This window comes from Bos indicus, chromosome 19 (genome assembly GCF_029378745.1).
Source record: "Bos indicus isolate NIAB-ARS_2022 breed Sahiwal x Tharparkar chromosome 19, NIAB-ARS_B.indTharparkar_mat_pri_1.0, whole genome shotgun sequence".
NCBI classification, from domain to species: domain Eukaryota; kingdom Metazoa; phylum Chordata; class Mammalia; order Artiodactyla; family Bovidae; genus Bos; species Bos indicus.
The window spans coordinates 24,976,677-24,995,830 of record NC_091778.1 but is presented as its reverse complement, the minus strand read 5'-3'; the positions used below and the strand labels follow the sequence as shown (position 1 = coordinate 24,995,830).

Sequence of the window (19,154 nt, the reverse complement as noted above, 5' to 3'; positions counted from 1 at the left end):
ACCATCTGAGCCACCAGGGAAGCCCAACTTCCACTAGCATAGTCTCACCAAAAAAAAAAAAAAAATCATACCCAAATCTACTGTAGCCTCTAAAACTAAATACCACTGACACTTACATAGAGGAAAGGAGAACAAGTTAAATGACACCCAGAGACTCCATCCACAAAATCCTGATTGTGGGAAACTCCCCAAGACAAGCAACCCACTTTCTTCGATAAAGAAATTATAAGGAGGAAAGAAAAAAAAATGAGTTGTAGGAGAAAACTTATAATGAGACGTATCACCAATCACACTGGATTTTGTGAATCTTAACCCCAAAACACTTTAGAAAAACTTTTATGAGGCAAAAAAAAGAAATAATCATCTTTGACTGGGGGGATATGAGACAGTAAATGAACCATAAAATCTAAATAAAAAATAAAACTTTTAAGAGGCAATAAGGGAAATCTGAACACTGACTGAATGTGATATTAAGAAATTATTGTTAACTTAGGGGGTATGATCATTGCTAGTTTTTCGGAAGAATTCTTATCTTTAAGATGCATGAAATATTTAAGAATGAAATGATATAAAGTCTGGGATTTACTTCAAAATAATCTTGCGGGGGAGTGAATTAGTAAATAAATGAAATAAGATTGGCCATGAGTTGATAAAAGCTGAAACTGGGTATTGTATTAGACCATTCTCTCCAATTTTGTGCATGCTTTAAAAGTTTCACAATAAAAAGCTGGGTTTTTTTTAAGCCAAGGATGAGATTTTTCTAATAACCTACACAGGATTAACCCTCTGTACATTATGTCCCACCATGGAGGGATCAGATTCGTTAGAGTCACTGTTCTGCCCCACAGAGCCTGCCATGAGTGACTTGCTGAATGATGAGTGAATTTATATTTTCCTCCTTGTAAACCCCATGGTGAGAGTTGTCCCAAAATAACTACCCCCTGTAAGATGTGGATTTTTCTTTCATTTATGCTAAATGACCTCTCTTCAGTTCAGAATGTCACACCTGCAGCCACACAGACTTTATCCACACATTTCAGAAGGTAAATATTTTGATTATGTTCCCCTGTTTCGAACCAACTGCCAAAGATGCCCGTTGCCCCTGAGTCAATTCTTAGGCAGGTTGATAAGAAGTCCAGAGTCCCCAAGGAGGAGGAGAAAGGGGTCTGAGGCTCTCAAGGAGGAGAAAAGGGCAAAAATTTTTTTCTACATTGCCTTGTCTTAGTCAATATAACAATGTATCTTGCTCAAGGATATGTTTCTCCTTAACAAGAACCCTCTGGCTAATCTTGTTATCTTAAAACTTGTATACTGTGGGAGTGGGTCTGGTAAGACCTTTCTATTGTTAGTTCTAATCTTGTTAATTTAAGATATATGTTGTGGGAGTGGGTCTGATGAAAGTATATAAAGCCTCCTGGTGGCTCAAACAGTAAAGCATCTGCCTGCAATGTGGGAGACCCAGGTTCGATCCCTGGGTTGGGAAGATCTCCTGGAGAAGGAAATGGCAACCCACTCCAGTACTCTTGCCTGGAAAATCCCATGGATGGAGGAGCCTGGTAGGATACAGTCCATGGGGTCACAAAGAGTCGGACACAACTGAGCAACTTCACTTCACTTCACAAGACTAGCAAGGGGGACACTCTCCGTCCTCCTTCTGATGTCTATGTCAGAAGCTTTCTCTGCCCCTTTCCATACTTTGATACTGCTACACAAAAACTCTTGAGTGATCGAGCCTGGTCCCTGGTCCCAAAGCTGCATCTTCTTCTTCGGAGATCACAAAACTGACACTGTACACCATAAGCTATCACCCCTTCAGAGGGCACCACCCGCCTCATCACCCACTTCTATGATTACTGAAGCCATTCTCTGGATCTTACCCCGCTCTGCCACATCTATATGCTTTGAAAATCAGAGCACTCTAAAGCAGCTCTCCAGGGACTTCCCTGGTGATCCGGTGGCTAAGACTCTGTGTTCCCAATGCAAGGGGTCCAGGTTTGATCCCCGGTCAGGGAACGAGATCCCATATGGAGCAACTAAAAGATCTTGAATGCCGAAACTAAGACCCAGAGCAGCCAAGTAAAGAAAGAAAGAAAAGAAAAGAAAAAGGTGCTCTCCACTACAGGGGCTTTCAAATTGCCATCACCAAGGAAGGCTTTGTTCAGGTGCCTCCTTGGAACCACATTCAAATTCAATCCCCTCTCAAATACAACATTGTTTCCATAAGATCACAGGTGCTAGAATTCCTGGAAGATGGTAGGAAAGAAGCAGGACCTCCAGGTTGTCCCATATCTCCCACAGAGCCATCAGATCAAGGCTGGTGAGCCCCACTCCCATTTCTCCAGGAGGCAATCTGAGGCTGGTGCTTCTGGTATAGTTCTCAGGACCTACCAAGAGTGCCTGGAAGTCTCCTGCTTCTGCGCCCGTATGGATTACCAATGTTGTAACCACTCTGCCTGGCATACCTCCCTCCCCCTCCCAAACAATATTTCCAAGTGGCCTGGGGAGGGCAGGAAGATGAAGGACCACTGGGCCATTACTACAAGACACACAGTACCTTCCATCCCTCATGGCCAACAGCCAGGAGTATTATCTGCACAGGCCTGTCAATTAGAGGTGCTGGGAAGATCGATGGGTGAATCAAGCCTTCTGGGATGGATGACAAGGGGACCTGAATCTGACCTGACCCTGTGATGAGATGGGGGAGGAAGGAGGAACTCGGCAAATTTCACACTCAGCATGGAGCTTAGGAAGTGCTTAAGAGAGGCTGGCAGCTGCAGCCTGCTCCAGGGCCCCCATGGCCAGTGCCTGCAGAGTAAGGGTCAATCGTGTGCACTGATTTCAGACACTCAGAGACAAAGAAACTCCAGATAACAAACAGCAAGGGAAGTAAAGGTCGTTCAGCACAAGCATGAAAGCAAGCCCTCTCTCTCCTTGGCAGGTTAAATCCACGGCCAGAGCCATCAGCATAGCAGGAGCAACAGAAAAACAGGACAAAGGCAGAGGCTGAGAGGGTCACCACTGTCTGCCTGCATTGCAGGGAAAAGCACAGAACAGCCAGGAGGAAACACAAGTACCAGGAGCCTGGGGCATCCTCACCTGGGCCAATCCCTTCCTGTTCCCTGTCCAAGTCCTGCCCTGTGCCTCACTGCAGCCCCCCAAGCCCACACTCTCTCTGCTCAGGCCCACACCCATCTGGCTGCCTTCTCAGTCCACACACAGCTGGTCTGGACCACTGGTGGGGCTGTCACCACCTGCCATCTTACCGTGGTTTCCAGGACACGGGCACAGAGAGAGGAGAATGGGAGCGATCTGCTGAAATCCCTCCATCCTCATGCAGTACTTCCTACCTATCAGATGCATCATGACCCACATCATCTCCCTTGAGCCTTGCATGCCTTTTGTGGGGATGCAGAAACTGAGGCTCAGAGAGATGAACTCCATCATGTCATGGTCAAGAGAGGAGGGGGGACTAGAGCTTCTGGGCCTCTGCCACACATCCACGTTCAACACTCAGAGACAGGAGCGATTCTCAACTAGCTGCCTTTCCATGGAGCATGCCTCCCTTCTCATCCCTCAAAACAGGTCCAGGTTGTCTTGGAGCAGCCACCCCGTATCTTTCTGACTGTAAAGGGCTGGCTTGCTCATCTGTACATATAAAATGCCAAAGAGCAGGGAATGGATGAGAATCAAAGTCTAGGGGAGAATGGGGACCAGACCTGGAGCCCTGAGGTCCTGAGTCCCTCTGGCAGCTTTTTCTGCTAGACAAGTGCGTCCTGAGCATCATTCATTCCTAGATCACCTGCAGAATTTGTGCTATGTTCTACACCATCTGTACCATTTCTACTAAATAGACTCATTCTTGTGACTTGATTCGGCTAATTTAAAGTGATGCTTCATATCACCACTGCAAGAGAGAACATCAGTACCACTGGCCATAGCCAGGACAGAATCCTAAAAATAAACCCTACAAAAACAACCTAAGTTGCAGGCAGGCACTGTTCCCCCACTTAAAGGCCCTGAGCCAGAGGTCTGCTCTCTCTTTGTTATAAGTGGGAGATTAGCAAGTGTTTAAAAGGTGTTAAAGTCAGACTAGCACCAACCTGAAACTTGCCCCTTGAAGAAATCACAAGGATTAGCAGAGAACTGAAAAGGGAAGAACTTTCTCACTAGGTGACTCAATGCTATTTCATGCTTAACCACCTTCAGTTACTTCACTGGAGATTCATCCCAGGCTGTGGGAAACACTGAATTACATTATAGGAAGGGGGACGAGAGGGACAGAAGACAGCCGGACTGTAGGGGGCAACCCATGCCGGTTGTTCCAAGTGCTCCACTTCACTGCCCACCACCTCCCCCAGGCACACCCAACTTCTGGGTGAGCCCAGGGGCCACCAGTCACCACCCAGGTATTCTCTGGCTCCATTGTCCTTGTCTGAGCCCTTGATCAACGTAGAATGCAGCACTAACTCTGAACGTCTCTGGAAATTAGAATACAGCAGGGCCACCAGTCTGCCCCACACCCCCACCACATGTCTGTGGACAGTCAACTCTAATGACCCCCAGTTGCTGGCAGACTTTGGGCTCATGTACCCTATAGAGGACAGAGGCTCTGCCAGCCTGTATGGCCAGCTCCCTGGGGTTTTGTGGGTCCAGGAAGGTGCCTCCAAAGCTCCTTTGCCCATCCCAAACCCCACATCTCTCACCCCCACAGGCCCTCCAGCCTATCTCTGAAACAGCCTGGGAGAACGATTTTCAACATTCAGGAGCAAACACGAGAGTAAACCCAAGAATGGTGAAAGACAGAGAAACCCAAAGACAGAGAGACACGGAGGCGGGGGTGGAGGTGATAGACAACCTCCAAACTTGCTCCTGGCCTGACGGCATCGTGCACGAAGCTAGCAGATCCCAACCTGGCCGGCCCCTCGCGGGCTCAGCCAAGTTGCAGAGAAGCAAATGGCATCTCCAGCGCATTGGGCCACTCGGGTCGGGGCCTGAGCCAGGGACGGTCGCCCGGGTCGATTCAATGGTACCCGCGCTGCAGGCTTTGGGAAGGACGCCGCGCTAGGCAAATTCGAGGAGTGGGGGTGAAGCATCTGGTGCCCCTCTGTGCGGGATGGAGTCCGAATGATCCTCCCGGCCGCGCTCACCCACCGTTCCCCCCATCCCCGATTCAGCCAATGCCCTGCCTGGGCTTTTTCCCATAACAGCCAGTGTCCGGGGCTAAGCTCCGAACTCGCTCGCCCGACGGCGCCCAGAGTGGAGGCTTTCTCCCATCCAGCTCGGAGCCAAATGCTCTCTTGGAAAAGTCCACCCCAAAGAAAACGGGGATTGAGCCCGAAAGCGGCGGGAAGAGGGAGGTGGCGCCGCCAGGCGTTACCTTTTCTCTTTACTCTGCTTTCGGGATTTGTGCAGGAGTCCAATGAGCACCACGGCGGCGCGGATCCCAGCCTTTCGGCAATGCATCCTGCCCGCCGGCTGGGACATGGCGAGGCCGCCGGCAGTGCCCGGCCGCGCCCTCGCCCGCCCGCCGCGCGCCCCCGCCGGCCCGGCTCCGCGCGCTCCGCGACGCCCGCTCCCGGCCCCTGCGCCGGCGCCCGGGTCCCCGGCCGCTCGCCTCGCATGGGCCCCGCCCCGCCTAGGTGCACCCCGGGGGTCAGGTGACCGGGCGCTCACTTCCCGGCGACCTTCAGCGTCTCCTCGGGCCCCGCCGGGCGGCCGGTGCCCGCTCCCCCAGCGTGGGCATTTCCAAGGCTCGCTCGGGGCGCGGCCCGGACGGGCGGCTCCGGGACTCCGGCTCCGACGCGCCGCCCGCGCCCCGGACGCCGCCCCGACCCCGCCTCTCTGGCCCCGGCCCGGGGCGCCCCGGGTGCGGGCGGTAAGGGTGGCCCAGCCGCCCCGCAGGGAGGCGACCGGCTCGCGCTCAGCGCTCGCGGGGCTCGGCGCCGGGGTTCGCTCTCTGCCCCGCGCCCTGGCCCCTTCCCGTCCTGCCGGGCGGCCAGGCCCCAGGGCTCCCTCGCCTCTCCTCGGTCCCCTCCTCTGCGCTCCGCGTCGCCCGCCCCCGCTGGCCCGGCCCCGGGCTCCCTCCCCAGGCAAAGGCGGCTGACGCTCTCTCCCAGCCCGGCCCGCCGGGATACTTCTCCGATGCTGTCACTGTCTTTAAAACAGAGGTAGAAAAACATGCACCGAGAGGAAACCGCGCGTCCTCAGTCCAAGCGAAACTGCCTCCGCGCGCGGGCACCGCCGCGGGCCTCCCCCACCCGATTCAGGCTGCCTGGCGGTGAGAAGCGCATCCCGCGCCCAGCGCGCGGCGCCCGCCCTCCCGGGCCGGGGCTCCCTGGCGCTTTGACTCGACTGGATGCTAACTCTCACCTTTCCCCAAATCTGGGAAGGGCTCGTCGTGCTGGGGCTGAGGGATCTACTACAGAGTCAGCGTCTATGTGGGCTGGGCTCAGTCCCCTCGGTTAACATTTGTTCTCCCGACCCTGGGAGTTTGACACAACATAGGGTCCAAGATCGATTTCCCGGCTGTTACACCCGCACCTCGCGTCCCAGGTTGACAGGGAGATGCAAGTTGAGGGAGGGGGCACCCCATTCCACCAGCAGCCGGGGCTCCAGCACCAGCCGCATGCACCCTGCCTGCATTCTTCCCACATCGCGTCCATGCTTCATCTTCCCTTCAGAATGCAAAAGGAAGGTCATGTCAGGCCGTGGGAAAAGGGCTCTGGCCGGGTCCCTACTGTGGGGAGCAAGGTGCTCCTAAGCCCCACTCATTCTCTTCCATTTGCTGCCAGGAAGCCTCACCTCCTCTCAGCACCCCAACTCCCCCCACCCTCTGCCTAACTACTGGCTTGGCTTTTCCTTCCACCACCCCCAGGGAAGGGAATGGGTAGAGAGCTGGAGGGAATTAAAACAAGGCAATTAGTCCATCTTGGGGAAACAGCCCTTTTGGGGCCAAAGAGGTCCCACAGGCAATTTGCCTTGGTTTTTTTTGTTTGTTTGTTTTGTTTTGTTTTGTTTTTAAATACAGTCTGCTGTTCAAGCAAGCAGAGAAAAGCCAGACAGGAAAGGGACTTTGCTGGAGAGGGGACCGGGGTGGTGAATGGTTCAAGGGCCTGTGGCCTCAACCCCACCTCTCCAGTGGGCACAGCTTCTTGCTGGCATTGGAATGGGGGCAGGGCAGGGAGCACCAGAGGGATGCCAAATTGTGCCTGGGTTATTTATGAAGCGTCCATTAGCCATGGCCTCAGCCCCCTGAGCCTGGCTGGGTGGTGGGAGATCACAGATATAGCCATGGCCATCTATTTATAGCCAGAAAACAGTGCCCCAGGCCCCACCCCTGGGACTGCAGCTAGCCGGGCTGCAAGGACTACACAAGTTAAGTGACCTGAGAATCAGTCTGGAAGAAGGATGGGGAAATGAGTACGTCCTCAGTGGGCAAGGGGGCAGAGCCCCAGCACTAGAGCCCAGGGCTTCTCCAGCCTTTGCCATTCACAGAACCTCTCCATAGTCAGGAGGGTGCTGGGGGCACTGGCCGTAGGTCCAGGCCAGCATAGGGTGTATTTTATCCACACACAGGGGCAGAGTTCATCTCAGTGCAAAACCTGACCCCCTTCCAGGTGGGTGACTATGAATGGCTCCCACCTGCACCCCACTTCCTGGGAGGTATTTTAGGTCAAGTGCATCAGTGGGAAACAGGACACTGGGATGAAAGTGAAAAATCTTTCCACTGAGGAGGTAACTTTATTCATTGCCATTCTGGGGTTCCAGGCCCTCTCAACTCATCTATAACTTCAATGTTTCTAGCCCCAGTGTGGCTGAAAATATAAGGTTGTCCCCAAAAGACCTGATCTGATTCCTAGTGCCCTAAGATGTAGACGTTTCCTGGGGATGGAGAGTCTTACCTTTTGCCCACGCCCCACACAGGAAACACGGAAACATTTGAAAACACCAAAACCATCAAAAGCAGAGAAGGTAATGGCCATTTGCTAGATGGGCCCATCCCACCAGCAATTAGGAAATAACTAGGGTGCATCCAGCTTTGTGCAGGAGACTCGGGTAAGAGAACGTTAAGACCACCCTTGCTAAAACAAACAGGGCTAGCACACATGAAACCACAAAACCATCCCATTCCCAGCTGGCTTATCCACTGTGACCCAGCCACTGTTCCCCCAAATCAGGCCATTCGCATGCCACCTTCACAATTTTTTGTCTTAATACCATACTACTCAGTTATTTACTTATTATTTTGCTTTAAGTCCACTCATTTCTTAACTCACTTGCCATTCACCCCATAAAAACAAATACAAATTTATTAAATCCCAGCTCAAAACCATTGGCTGGTGAAGGTTTGGCACCTGAAGTACCTTCGTTAAAAGACAAGCGTTAGATGTTAGCTACACGCTTGCGCGAAATGAAGACCCTGTCCTTGAAGAAATCACAAAGTTTGAAAGAGAATTAAAAGAGAACAATTTTTCAGATGGGTAACTCAAAGGCCCTCTAGGGCCACATCCATGGGGCACTTTGGGGTGGACCGAGAAGGCTGGACACTTCCAGACTACAGGGAATGAGGTCACTGAGGACAGAAGTGGTCAGACAAGGGGTCTCCTCCCAGATCCCAAGTCATTTAGCAGCAGTTTATCGGTAGAGGTGTCCCAGCTCACAGGACCTCCAAGGTCTGTTCCAGCCCCCCACCTGTTTCCAGTCCACAGTCCCTGAGAACAAAGTGCCAGGAGGCTGCCAGTTTGAGTCTCTGCCCCTAATCCAGGGAAACCCAAATGCTGCGGGGGCGCCTGGATGGGAGCTGGAGATGAGGAGGGGATGGGGGAGTTAATCATGAACAGAGGGCAGACAGCTGCACAGCCCCATTCCTAAGGGACCAGTGGGGTGAGGCAGACAGACACGCATGCTTGGTCCTGAAGAAAAGAGCCTTCTGTGCCTAGGAAGCCGCTCCAGGAGACACATCCGTGTGAAACCGGGACTCAGCCCCGCTGCCAGCGTCTAGGTCTGAGAGAGCCCAAAGTAAGCGCTCCCTCCCCGCCCCACCCTACCTCCACTACTCTCCAGAAGGATCGCAGCCCTTCTTGGCTAGGATCGTGGGTAGATGTGGGGCAACCGGGGCTGCGGAGCCACACGGGGTGGGGCCTTTTACGAAAACCAGCTTTTTTTAGATGTCTTGCTTGTCCCCTTCTGCAGGGGACAGTGTGCCCAACCATCACACCAACTTTGGAGCAATTCAAGAGTTAAAACCATACAATATTAGATCTGCTCAGGACGGGTCAGAACCCCTCACGCTCTTATGCCTTTGAGGGTACACTCACACACACACCAGCTCCAGCTCAGAGAAATCACTCAGAAGCCCCCCAACCCCAACCACATGTCTCCTTTCGGCAGCGCACTCACACCTGGGCTTGCAAAGAACCAGACTGACATTCATTCGTGGCAGGTACGTCAGCGCCCCCTGCTGGACCACGTTACTATTGCGTCTCTGGGACATCACCAAATGAGCAGAAGAGGAGGAGCGGGGAGGAGGGGCGGAGAGGAAGGGGAGAGGGAAAAGGGAGGGAAGGGAAAGATTGGGAAGGTCATTTGAGGTGGGGAAGCAGTTTCTATTTTGAAAAGAGAGAGAGAGATGCAAGAGAGATCTTCGCCAACACGTTGACTCTCCTCCCAGCTCCTAACCTCCCCTGTCTCAGAACTCACAACCAGCCCCCCAAAGGGGTCCATCCCACAACAGGGTCCTTCGGTAACAGCAACAGGCCATGCCCATGCTGGGCACAGGAGCCAAGTCTGGGAACCGCAGCGCAGCCTACCTCCCCGGAGCCACACACATCCCACCGAACAGGGGATCTGCCGAGAAACTGGCTCAGATTCTGGAAACGGATCTCAGTGACTTGTGTGGCATTTCCGAGCTCTAGGCAGAGGAAACCAAGCCCGAGGAAACCCACAGATCCCACTCAGCGGCAGGCATCCAACCCTTGGGCCACACATCATTTGGTATCCAGAGCCTGCAATGGACAACGTCCATCAGAACTCTGCTGATTCTCTGTTCAGGAATTACAAAAGGGGGGTGGGGCGGTAGGCGGAAGAAGAAAGGAGTTTTTCATCTTTTTTGGGGTTTCTGAAGGTATTTAAAATATTTATTTTTGGTTTATTTACAGAAGTTTTTTAAGAGGGATCCTGGAACCCAGTTTGTTTATTTATGTGGTTGTGTTAGGTCTTAGTCACTCTGCGTGGGCTCTGTTGTGGCCGGGGTTCAGTAGTTGCCCTGTGGCATGTGAGATCTTAGCTCCCTGGCCAGGGGTTGAACCTGTGTCCGCAGCACTGGGAGGTGGGCTCTCAACCACTGGACCACCAGGGACGCCCCTATTTATGGCATTTTGAATCGATGAATCTAAGCATGTCTATGCTGCTGCTGCTAAGTCGAGTCAGTCGTGTCCAACTCTGTGCGACCCCATAGACAGCAGCCTACCAGGCTCCCCCGTCCCTGGGATTCTCCAGGCAAGAACACTGGAGTGGGTTGCCATTTCCTTCTCCAATGCACGAAAGTGAAAAGTGAAAAGTGAAAGTGAAGTCGCTCAGTCGTGTCTGACTCTTCGAGACCCCATGGACGGTAGCCCACCAGGCTCCTCCGTCCATGGGATTTTCCAGGCAAGAAAGCATGTCTATAGCATGACTATAATTTTTCCCACAGTATAAACATTCAAAAGGATTCTTCCATGTGTGAAATTCCTGATGAACAGAAAGACGTAGATTTTGCATGGAGGCTGCCCAGGGTCACTTTGGAGAACTGGGAGCAGATGAGGGTGGGTGGCCTGCAGCACAGTCATCTCACACCCAGGGTCCCCCGGCAGTCCCCACCTCACTGCTTAGCAAATCCTGCCAACTTACTGCTACCACTGGAGCCACTTCCAAATGCTAGGCTTTCTGGGCTGAGTGGAAAAGTGAGGAAAGCTGTCTTTCCATAATATTAGCAACATTGCTTAGCAACAACTTTCAAAGCAAGAACCGGCAGACTCTCCAAAAACCTATTCTGTTTGGCTCTACAAAGAACACACTGGTTTCTTATACATGCGTTATTTATATACCGTTCTGTATAGTCAGTAATGCCTTCTGTGTCTGGCTTCCTCAGGAGAGGACGTACTACACCTAAGTGAGAATTCCAGACAACAGAGCTTTGAGTAGCAAAACTTTTCTTTGCTTGCTAGCTTGCTTTTACTGTAGTGACCTTGGCTAGAAATTTCTGTAAGACGTCTTACATATTTTTGCCCACTTCAAATACAGGTTTAACAGAATCTTTTCTGGGTGACTCGGAGCCATCATTATCAATATCACCCACTGTACTTGAGCTAAAACTGTTATGAACAACAGGTCATTGAGATGAGGACCCATTTGTTTCTAGACTTAATAACTTCAATCAGCTGCGATGGAAAGATACCACAGTGAGGGAATAAGACTAAAAGATCCTGCAGTTGGACAAACCAGAGCTCAAATCCTGGTTTCAGCTTTTACTGTCTTCGTGGCTGTGGGCTAGAAATTTAACCTGAGCCTCAGTTTGATCATCTGTAAAATGGGAATAACAACAGTGTGTTGCTCCTAGGGTTCTTCCAAGGATTCATTGAACATGTGTGGTCCACATAAAGACTTGTATGAAAATGTTCGTGGTGGTTTTATTCAAAATAGACAGTCCAAGGACCTTCCTGGTGGTCCAGTGGTTCGGCCATGCTCTCACTGCCGAGGGCCAGGTTCTATCCCTGGCAGAGGAAGTAAGATCCCACAAGCCACAAGGCATGTTCCAAAAAAAGAAAAAGTTCTTAGTAGGGGGAAAAGGTTAATAGTGTTTATCTCTAGAATTATGATGGTTTTTATTGTTGTCTTTGCATTTCTTCTATTTATAATTAAATGATCAGCTTTTATTACTACATGAACTGCATGTTCAGGTTAATAGGATTTATCTCTAGAATTATGATGACTTTTATTATTGTCTTTGCATTTTCTTCTATTTATAAATATAACTACGTTAGTTTTAATAAGTTAACGGATGTTATAATCAGTTAAAGGAGAATGCATGAAAAGCACTTCACAGGTACTCTTCAAGTGGCCTTTATCACTGTGCTATTTAGAGTGATGGCTCATTGTGACTGCTCCCTGGGAAACCAAATACAGATGTTGTTTAGTCACTCAGCTGTGTCCAACTCTTTTGCGACCCCTTGGACTATGGCCCGCCAGGCTGCTCTGTCCATGGGATTTCCCAGGCAAGAATATTGGAGGGGGTTGCCATTTCCTTCTCCAGAGGATCTTCCCAACCCAGGGATCGAACCAGCATCTCCTGCTTGGCAGGCGGATTCTTTTACCACTGAGTCACCTGGGGAGCCCTAAATACAGGCGTACCTGGAAGACACGGCAGGTTCAGCTCCAGACCAGTGCAAGAAAGCAAGTAGCACAAGGAGATGATCTGTACCAATTTTTTTGTTTTCTCTAGTGCATATCAAATTTTTTACACCATACTGTAGTCTAAGTGTGCAGTAGCATTGTGTCTAAAAACAAGTGCACATACTTTAATTAAAAATCACTTTATTGCTAAAAAAAGCTATCATCTGATAATGCAAGGTTGCCACAAACTTTCAATTTTTTTTAAAATAAAATGCAATATCCTAGAAACGCAAGAAAGCAAAGTGCAGTAAAATGAGGTTGGCTTGTAACTTAGCTTGTCAAAAATGAGGGCAAGCATCGTGGGTACCAGCAAGCAGGTGAGTATTCACTTAACAGACACACAGATCTTACACATCCTGAACAGAATACAATGAGGCCCCCAAGATGGCTGTTCTTGTGCTCTCTGTACATCCCCTGCTCAACCAGCCCCTGCTTCACCTACAGCCCACTCATATGACTGACCTTCCTAACAGTAAATGCCTATATACCCGTCCTTGGCCCCAGCTAATGATTGTACAATAGCTTATCAAAGGGGGTGATGGGTGTGCTCCTCTGCCAGTTTCCCTGGTAACTGATGAGCCAACCAGACATCACTTCCCCCTCTTACTGCCATCCTGTCCTGCACTCATCTGCTTCACACAGGGAGGTGTCACTCCAGGACCTTGATCCAAACATGTAGGATCCCCTTGTCTATTAAACTATTTATGTCTGTCCCGCTGACTCTGGGCTCCTTCTTCCATCTCAAAGCTGGGCAAGTACAAGGCTTGTAGGCCTGTGGGGTACAGCCCAACAGTGTGTGTGTGTGTGTGTGTGTGTGTGTGTGTACCAAGCAGAACACGAAGATCACATTGTGTAGACTGCAGATCACACACAAGCCTGGTCAACCAGAAAATTCATAGGTTGTGGCCCCATTGACCCGTTTCCTTATAGATTCTATTTTTCTTCCCTGTTGTCTGAACTCATCTCCTGCTTCTGTGGGTCCCGGAAGAACTCTGGTTTGGATACTCCTTTCTAGAGGGAAACTGTCCCAATTGGCTGCCATAATCAAACAGTTTCCACCTAACCCCAACTGGAGTTTGCTTCACAATGGCCTCTGGACACTAAAGCATTAATGTGTTAACTGCTGTTTCCCTCTGTGACTTTAAGTCCCGTTAGCCTTAAAGACAGACACAAAGCTTATCTTCCATGTAGACAGATTCCCTGAGCCTCGTGCAGCTGGGGACTAAGCCTTGAGCCTCCCGGTGAGCGGCTATGAGTCTGCAATTTGCACATTTTTCTGCTTTCTGGGGCCTTTCTGCTCTTTCCGTCAGGAAAGTTCTTCCAGCTGTCTAGCCTGCATCACTCCTGCTGTACTAAGCTCTTCTGGCGAATAACTGCCTCCATCCTGAGGGAACACCCCAATTAGTGCCCACTATCTTACCCCTCCTCCAAGCCCAAAGCACTGCACAAACTGCACCAGCCATTTCCCTTTCTCCCCAAGGCTCCAAATTTCCATCCATTTCCCCCCCTGCCCTCCCCCCCTCACTCAGTCATGAGGCTGCGTGGGTCACAGCTAATAACTAAAGGACCAAAGTTTCTTCCTTATTTTCTTCTTCTTAATGCATGAGAGCAGGTTCAAGGTTACGGGGAGCTGGGCTCAGTGGCCAGCTGTATGTGAACACCATCCATCAAACCTGTCATGCAAAGGACATGTACGAGGATGCTGTAAGGCCGTCTCCAGGCAAGACAGGCAGTGACCTTCAGGAGGGTCCCTTCTTGGAGAACCTGGAGCAGAAACAATCAACCCATCCAGTCTGTGAGGCAGTGGGATGTGTGGGAAATAGGGTAGGAGGAGCAACTGGCAGTGTAATCCCCAATGATCCAATGTGGAAATTAACCTCATCAGCTATTGATCTGTCCCACATGTCCCCTCCCCAGTGGCCAAGGCCATCCTTGACCACTCACCTGGAGTACAGCCCTTAGCTACTCTGCATCTAGCCCTCAGTTTGTTTCCTTTGCGGTAATTATTCTAACTTAATGAAGGGTTTTGAGGAGGTTTTACTGACTTGTCTGTTGGCTGGTTTTTTGGTCTCTTTGCCCCAGTGGACTGTAAACTCCATAAGGGCAGACACCATACCTATCTTAGAGGTCATCACCTCCTCCTCTATATCCTGCACCCAGAATACCATCTAATATACTCTAACCCTCAATAAATATTGTTGGAAGTGAGGAAGGAGAGGAGGAGGACAGAAAGAGAGGGGCAACTCCCACTAGGAGGACCATGTTCCTGGAGTCAAGCTGGACTGGCCGGAGGGGAGGGCAGAGCATTGCTGTCCCAGAGATGAAGACCCACTCTCTGCCTTCTCATATGTGCAAAAATTCAGGTAATGTGGCTAAAAGGATAAAAGGATGGGGGTTCCCAGGTGGTGCAGTGGTAAAGAACCCACCTCCAAATGCAAGAGACACGGGTTCAATCCCTGGGTCAGGAAGATCCCCTGGAGTAGGAAATGTCGACCCACTCCAGTATTCTTGCTGGGAAATCCCATGGGCAGAGGAATCTAGCGGGCTACAGTCCATAGGGGTCACAAAGAGTCAGACACAACTGAGCAACTAAATGCCAACAACTCTTACACTGAAAGCCCCGCTCCAGGTTGGCACAGCTCGTGAGCCTGGCAAGGAGAAACCTCAAAGCAGCAGGTCCAACCCCAAGGTCTCTAAGTCCCCTCGTCTGTGAGACAGCCATACAGAGGAGGGTGTCAGTATCCTTCTAATGTTTATAGATGAGCGGAAGAACGTGTCTAGGGCCAACCCTGGACAGACTCAGTCTGACTCCGGGGCCCACACTTGAGCGACGGGTAGGGGTCTGGCCACCCACCCTTGGGCATGAAGAAAGAAGTACATTCCTTTATTCTTCTAAAAATACTTTTGAAAAATTCTTCCAGGATTGGCAGGAAATGCTAGATTTTTGGAGCCCTCTCCTCCAGCCCATCTACTTCCACCATCTCCCATTCCGCATCAAAAAATGACCAAAAGGCTCAGACGGTTCCCCTGTGGGACAGGGCCGTGCCCCCCTGCTACAGTCACCAGTGTAGAATAACCCACCCATCCCGAGGTTCCACTGCCCTGTGTAGGTCACCATCCCAAGGGTCTGAGGAGTGGCTCCAAGGGCAGGACTTGCTCCCCTTGAAGCACAAGAATCACCTCGGAGGGTGATAAACACCTCCCCCCAATGCAGCATTTGACAGGTGCAAGCACATCCACAGCTTTTATTCCACTGGGTGCTCACAGCTCTGTATGGAAGGAACATTAATATCATCCCCACTTGCTAGGTGAGTTAACTGAGACCCAGAGAGGTTAACTCTTCTGTCGAGAATCACACAGCTCCTAAGAAGCAGTGCCTAGACCCAGACACAAGTGGTCTCCATAGTTACTGACTCCCACAAAACCCAAATGAAAAGGATGCGACCCAAGGGGATTAGGAAATGATGCAGTCAATCAGAGGCTCACCACGCTTGTCGCCAGACTAAGGGAGGCCGACTTTTCTGCCTGTTTAGCACCTAGGCCCCTTGTTTTGGTCGACAGGCCCTGATTTTTCCCTCGGGCAGTGCCCTGACACCAGGGCTGGCTTCTGTGGTTCAGACGGGGCTGTCCCTTTCCAAGTTCTAGAGTGGGCGTGTGGTCCAGGCATGGCCAATCGATGTATTCTATTCATCAGGTCAAGGTGACTGCTTCAGGGATGGGCATATAAACCGAGCCGGTGCAAATGTGTGAAAACCCAAAGTTTTGTCGGCACCATAGAAAGCAGCTTACCACTCCTCAGGATGTCCAAAGTCAGTGGCTGTCTTATGGAAGGAGAACTGCCTGTGAGTGACGTGAATGCAAAAGAAAGCAGAGCCAAGAGAGAGGGACAGAGTGATGGTGTTGTCTGACCCACCTGGATCCAGCCGCTCCTGAAGCTGTTTTCTTAGATCGGTTATTCCTTCAAGTGTCTTTTTTTTTCCTCTCTCTTCTTAAACTAGTATGAGTTAGAGTTCTGTCACTAGTAAACTAGTTAAAATTAACATATGAGCTCTCTACCCAATGGGGGAGAAAACCCATGAAGGAGCAAAATAATAGCTTTAGACAAGTAAAAAAAGCACATAAGTCCTTCATCCAAGGGGACCATCCCCCAAAACGGGCCACAGGAAAGTCTTTCCAGGAGGAGCCCCTGGGAACACCAAAGAGACCTGGCCGCACCAGCACAGCCCATGAATGACAGGCTTGGGGACGATCATCCCAACCCTACTCAAGGGGAAGGCAGGAGGGCTTAAATCTGAAGCTGAAGATAAAACAGGAATTTCTCCCTTCCTCCTCACTGTCAGCATGTGGGTCACTCATGTTGTCTTTCTTCAGTAAAATCAAAGCTTATTCAAAGAAAACACTGGAAAAAAAAAATTCAGACTAATCTAAAAAAAGTGGGACAGGGCTGGGATGGGGGAGGGAGGCTTACACATACATACATATATATATATATGTCATGTATGTACATATATGTATAATTATGGCTGATTTCCTTTGTTGTATGGCAGAAACCAACACAATGTTGTAAAGCGATTGTCCTCCGATTAAAAATAAACTTAAAAAAAATAAAAAGTGAGATATTCTACAAGACAACTTTGCTAGGTCTGTTGTTCCACATTTAAAAAGACTAATGCAATAACCAAGTACAAAGAGTGACCATTAATAATAAAGTGAAAATGTTAGTCACATTTCATGTCCGACTCTTTCGTGACCCCATGGACTGTAGCCCACCAAGCTCCTCTGTCCATGGAATTCTCCAAGCAAGAATACCGGAGTGGGTTGCTGTTCCCTTCTCCAGGGGCTCTTCCCAACCCAGGGATCTAACCCAGGTATCCTGCATTGCAGGCAGACTCTTTACCGTCTGAGCCACCAGGGAAGCCCATTAATAATAAGTCAATAACATAATCTAATATACAATCCACATTTCAACTTGGGGAACATTTGGAAATGGACTGTATATTAAGTTATGCTGGTAAATTAACATTCATTTTCTTACATGTGATCATAGCGTTGTGGTTACATCAGAAAATGATGTTATTTGGGAGAGACACCTGCTGAAGAATTTACATATGAAGTATTACGATGTTGGCCACTTACTTTCTGCTTTACTCTCATTCTACGGAGAAAGCAAGAACAGCTGTGCAAATATTAATAAGTGGTGAATCTGGGTGAGTACAGCTGCTCAATGCACAGTCCTTCTCATTTTTGCACAGGTTGATAATTTTCAAAACAAAAAGTTGAAAACAGGGACTTCCCTGGTGGTCCAGTAGCTGAGTCTCTGTGCTTCCAATGCAGGAGGCCTGGGTTCGATCCCTCATCAGGGAACTAGATCCCACATGCTACATACAACTAAAGATCCTTCATGCCACAACAAAGATTGAAGATCCCATATTAGATCAGGCACAGCCAAATAAATAAATTAAAATATTTTAAGAAAGAAAAAAGTGGAAAAAAACCATATCACCCTTGCCAATACTTGTCCTTAAATTTGCACACATATCTGTATGAGTGCAGGGAGCATGCCTGTACATATGTGCACGCATTCTGTGACCCAAGAGATGGGTGTGCAAAGAGCAATGGGCCTGAGTCAGCAGACCCAACTGCTGCGCAGATCTGTTCACTCAGGACCCATGCCTCCTTATATCCTACGTTCTCAGCTGTAAAGTGAAGGCTGGAAATTCCATATACACACACAGGATGCAGTATGAGCATTCAGGTGGACGGAGTAGTACATGAAGTGGTTAAGAACTAACGACAGAGACCTCGATAAGATGGTCTTTTCCATCTCAAGGTTCCTTTCTAGGGAAGTGGGTGTAGGTGACAGAAATTGCATCCATGGTCACTCCCTTCCCACTCAATTGCCCAGTTCTAGGCCTCTCAGGAAACTTAGAATTTGACCTTGGGGTCTGAGATCAACTGATAACACCCCAGTCCAGCCCAGTGAGAACTGGCCTCTGGGTTCAATCGGCAGAGGAACTGCATTTGGGCTCCAAGCTGTGCCCAAGGGACCCTCAGAGCAGAACCCGTTCAACGATGAACCAATGAAAAGCCAAGGTTCAAGGATGAACCAATGAAAAGCCAAGGCCAACCCCTCTGAACCTGGCCAGGGAAGTCAGCGCTTTCAGTCTCACAGACAACATGCCAGCCACCCCTCTGGTTAATAAAGTTCCCTGGAGCCTCAGGCTTCTAAAAAAGAAGTAAGTGAAGTGAAATCGCTCAGTCATGTCCAACTCTTTGTGACCCCATGGAGTACACAATCCATGGAATTCTCCAGGCCAGAATACTGAAGTGGGTAGCCGTTCCCTTCTCCAGGGGATCTTCCCAACCCCAGGAATCAAACCAGGGTCTTCCACATGGCAGGCAGATTCTTTACCAGCTGAGCTACCAGGGAAGCCCCTGAAAAAGGAGAGGCTGCAGATACTCTCAGCAAAAGACCATCCTAGAATGATTCCAGGTGGCTGCAGGAACCTCAGAGGGCAACAATTCACTGACTTAGGGAGGATGGTGCAGGAAGGGGCAGAGGGTGTGACAGGCAACACAGCTGGAGAAATTCAGGGGTGAGCAGTCAGAAAAATGCAGCCACAACAAAGAGGATGTGTCACCCAAATTGCACATGCCTACTGGTGGGAACAGAAACCAGGGAGAAATTGAGCAGTATGACTAAAATAAAAAGTCACCCACCCCAT

General features: G+C 50.0%; 1 protein-coding gene across 8 annotated transcripts in view; it reads right to left on the bottom strand.

Annotated features, from left to right (window-relative positions):
• Positions 1–19,154, bottom strand: part of RAP1GAP2 (RAP1 GTPase activating protein 2) — a 218,431-nt gene that overhangs the window by 140,212 nt on the left and 59,065 nt on the right. Inside the window, exon 1 of one of the 8 annotated variants that reach the window (XM_070772832.1) lies at positions 5,378–5,533. The exons of the other annotated variants lie outside the window; for them this stretch is intronic. Coding sequence (XP_070628933.1) covers positions 5,378–5,484 — 107 coding nt within the window. The 5' untranslated portion in view covers positions 5,485–5,533. Of the gene's footprint in view, positions 1–5,377; positions 5,534–19,154 lie in introns of those variants that run through there. 8 annotated transcript variants of the gene reach the window in all.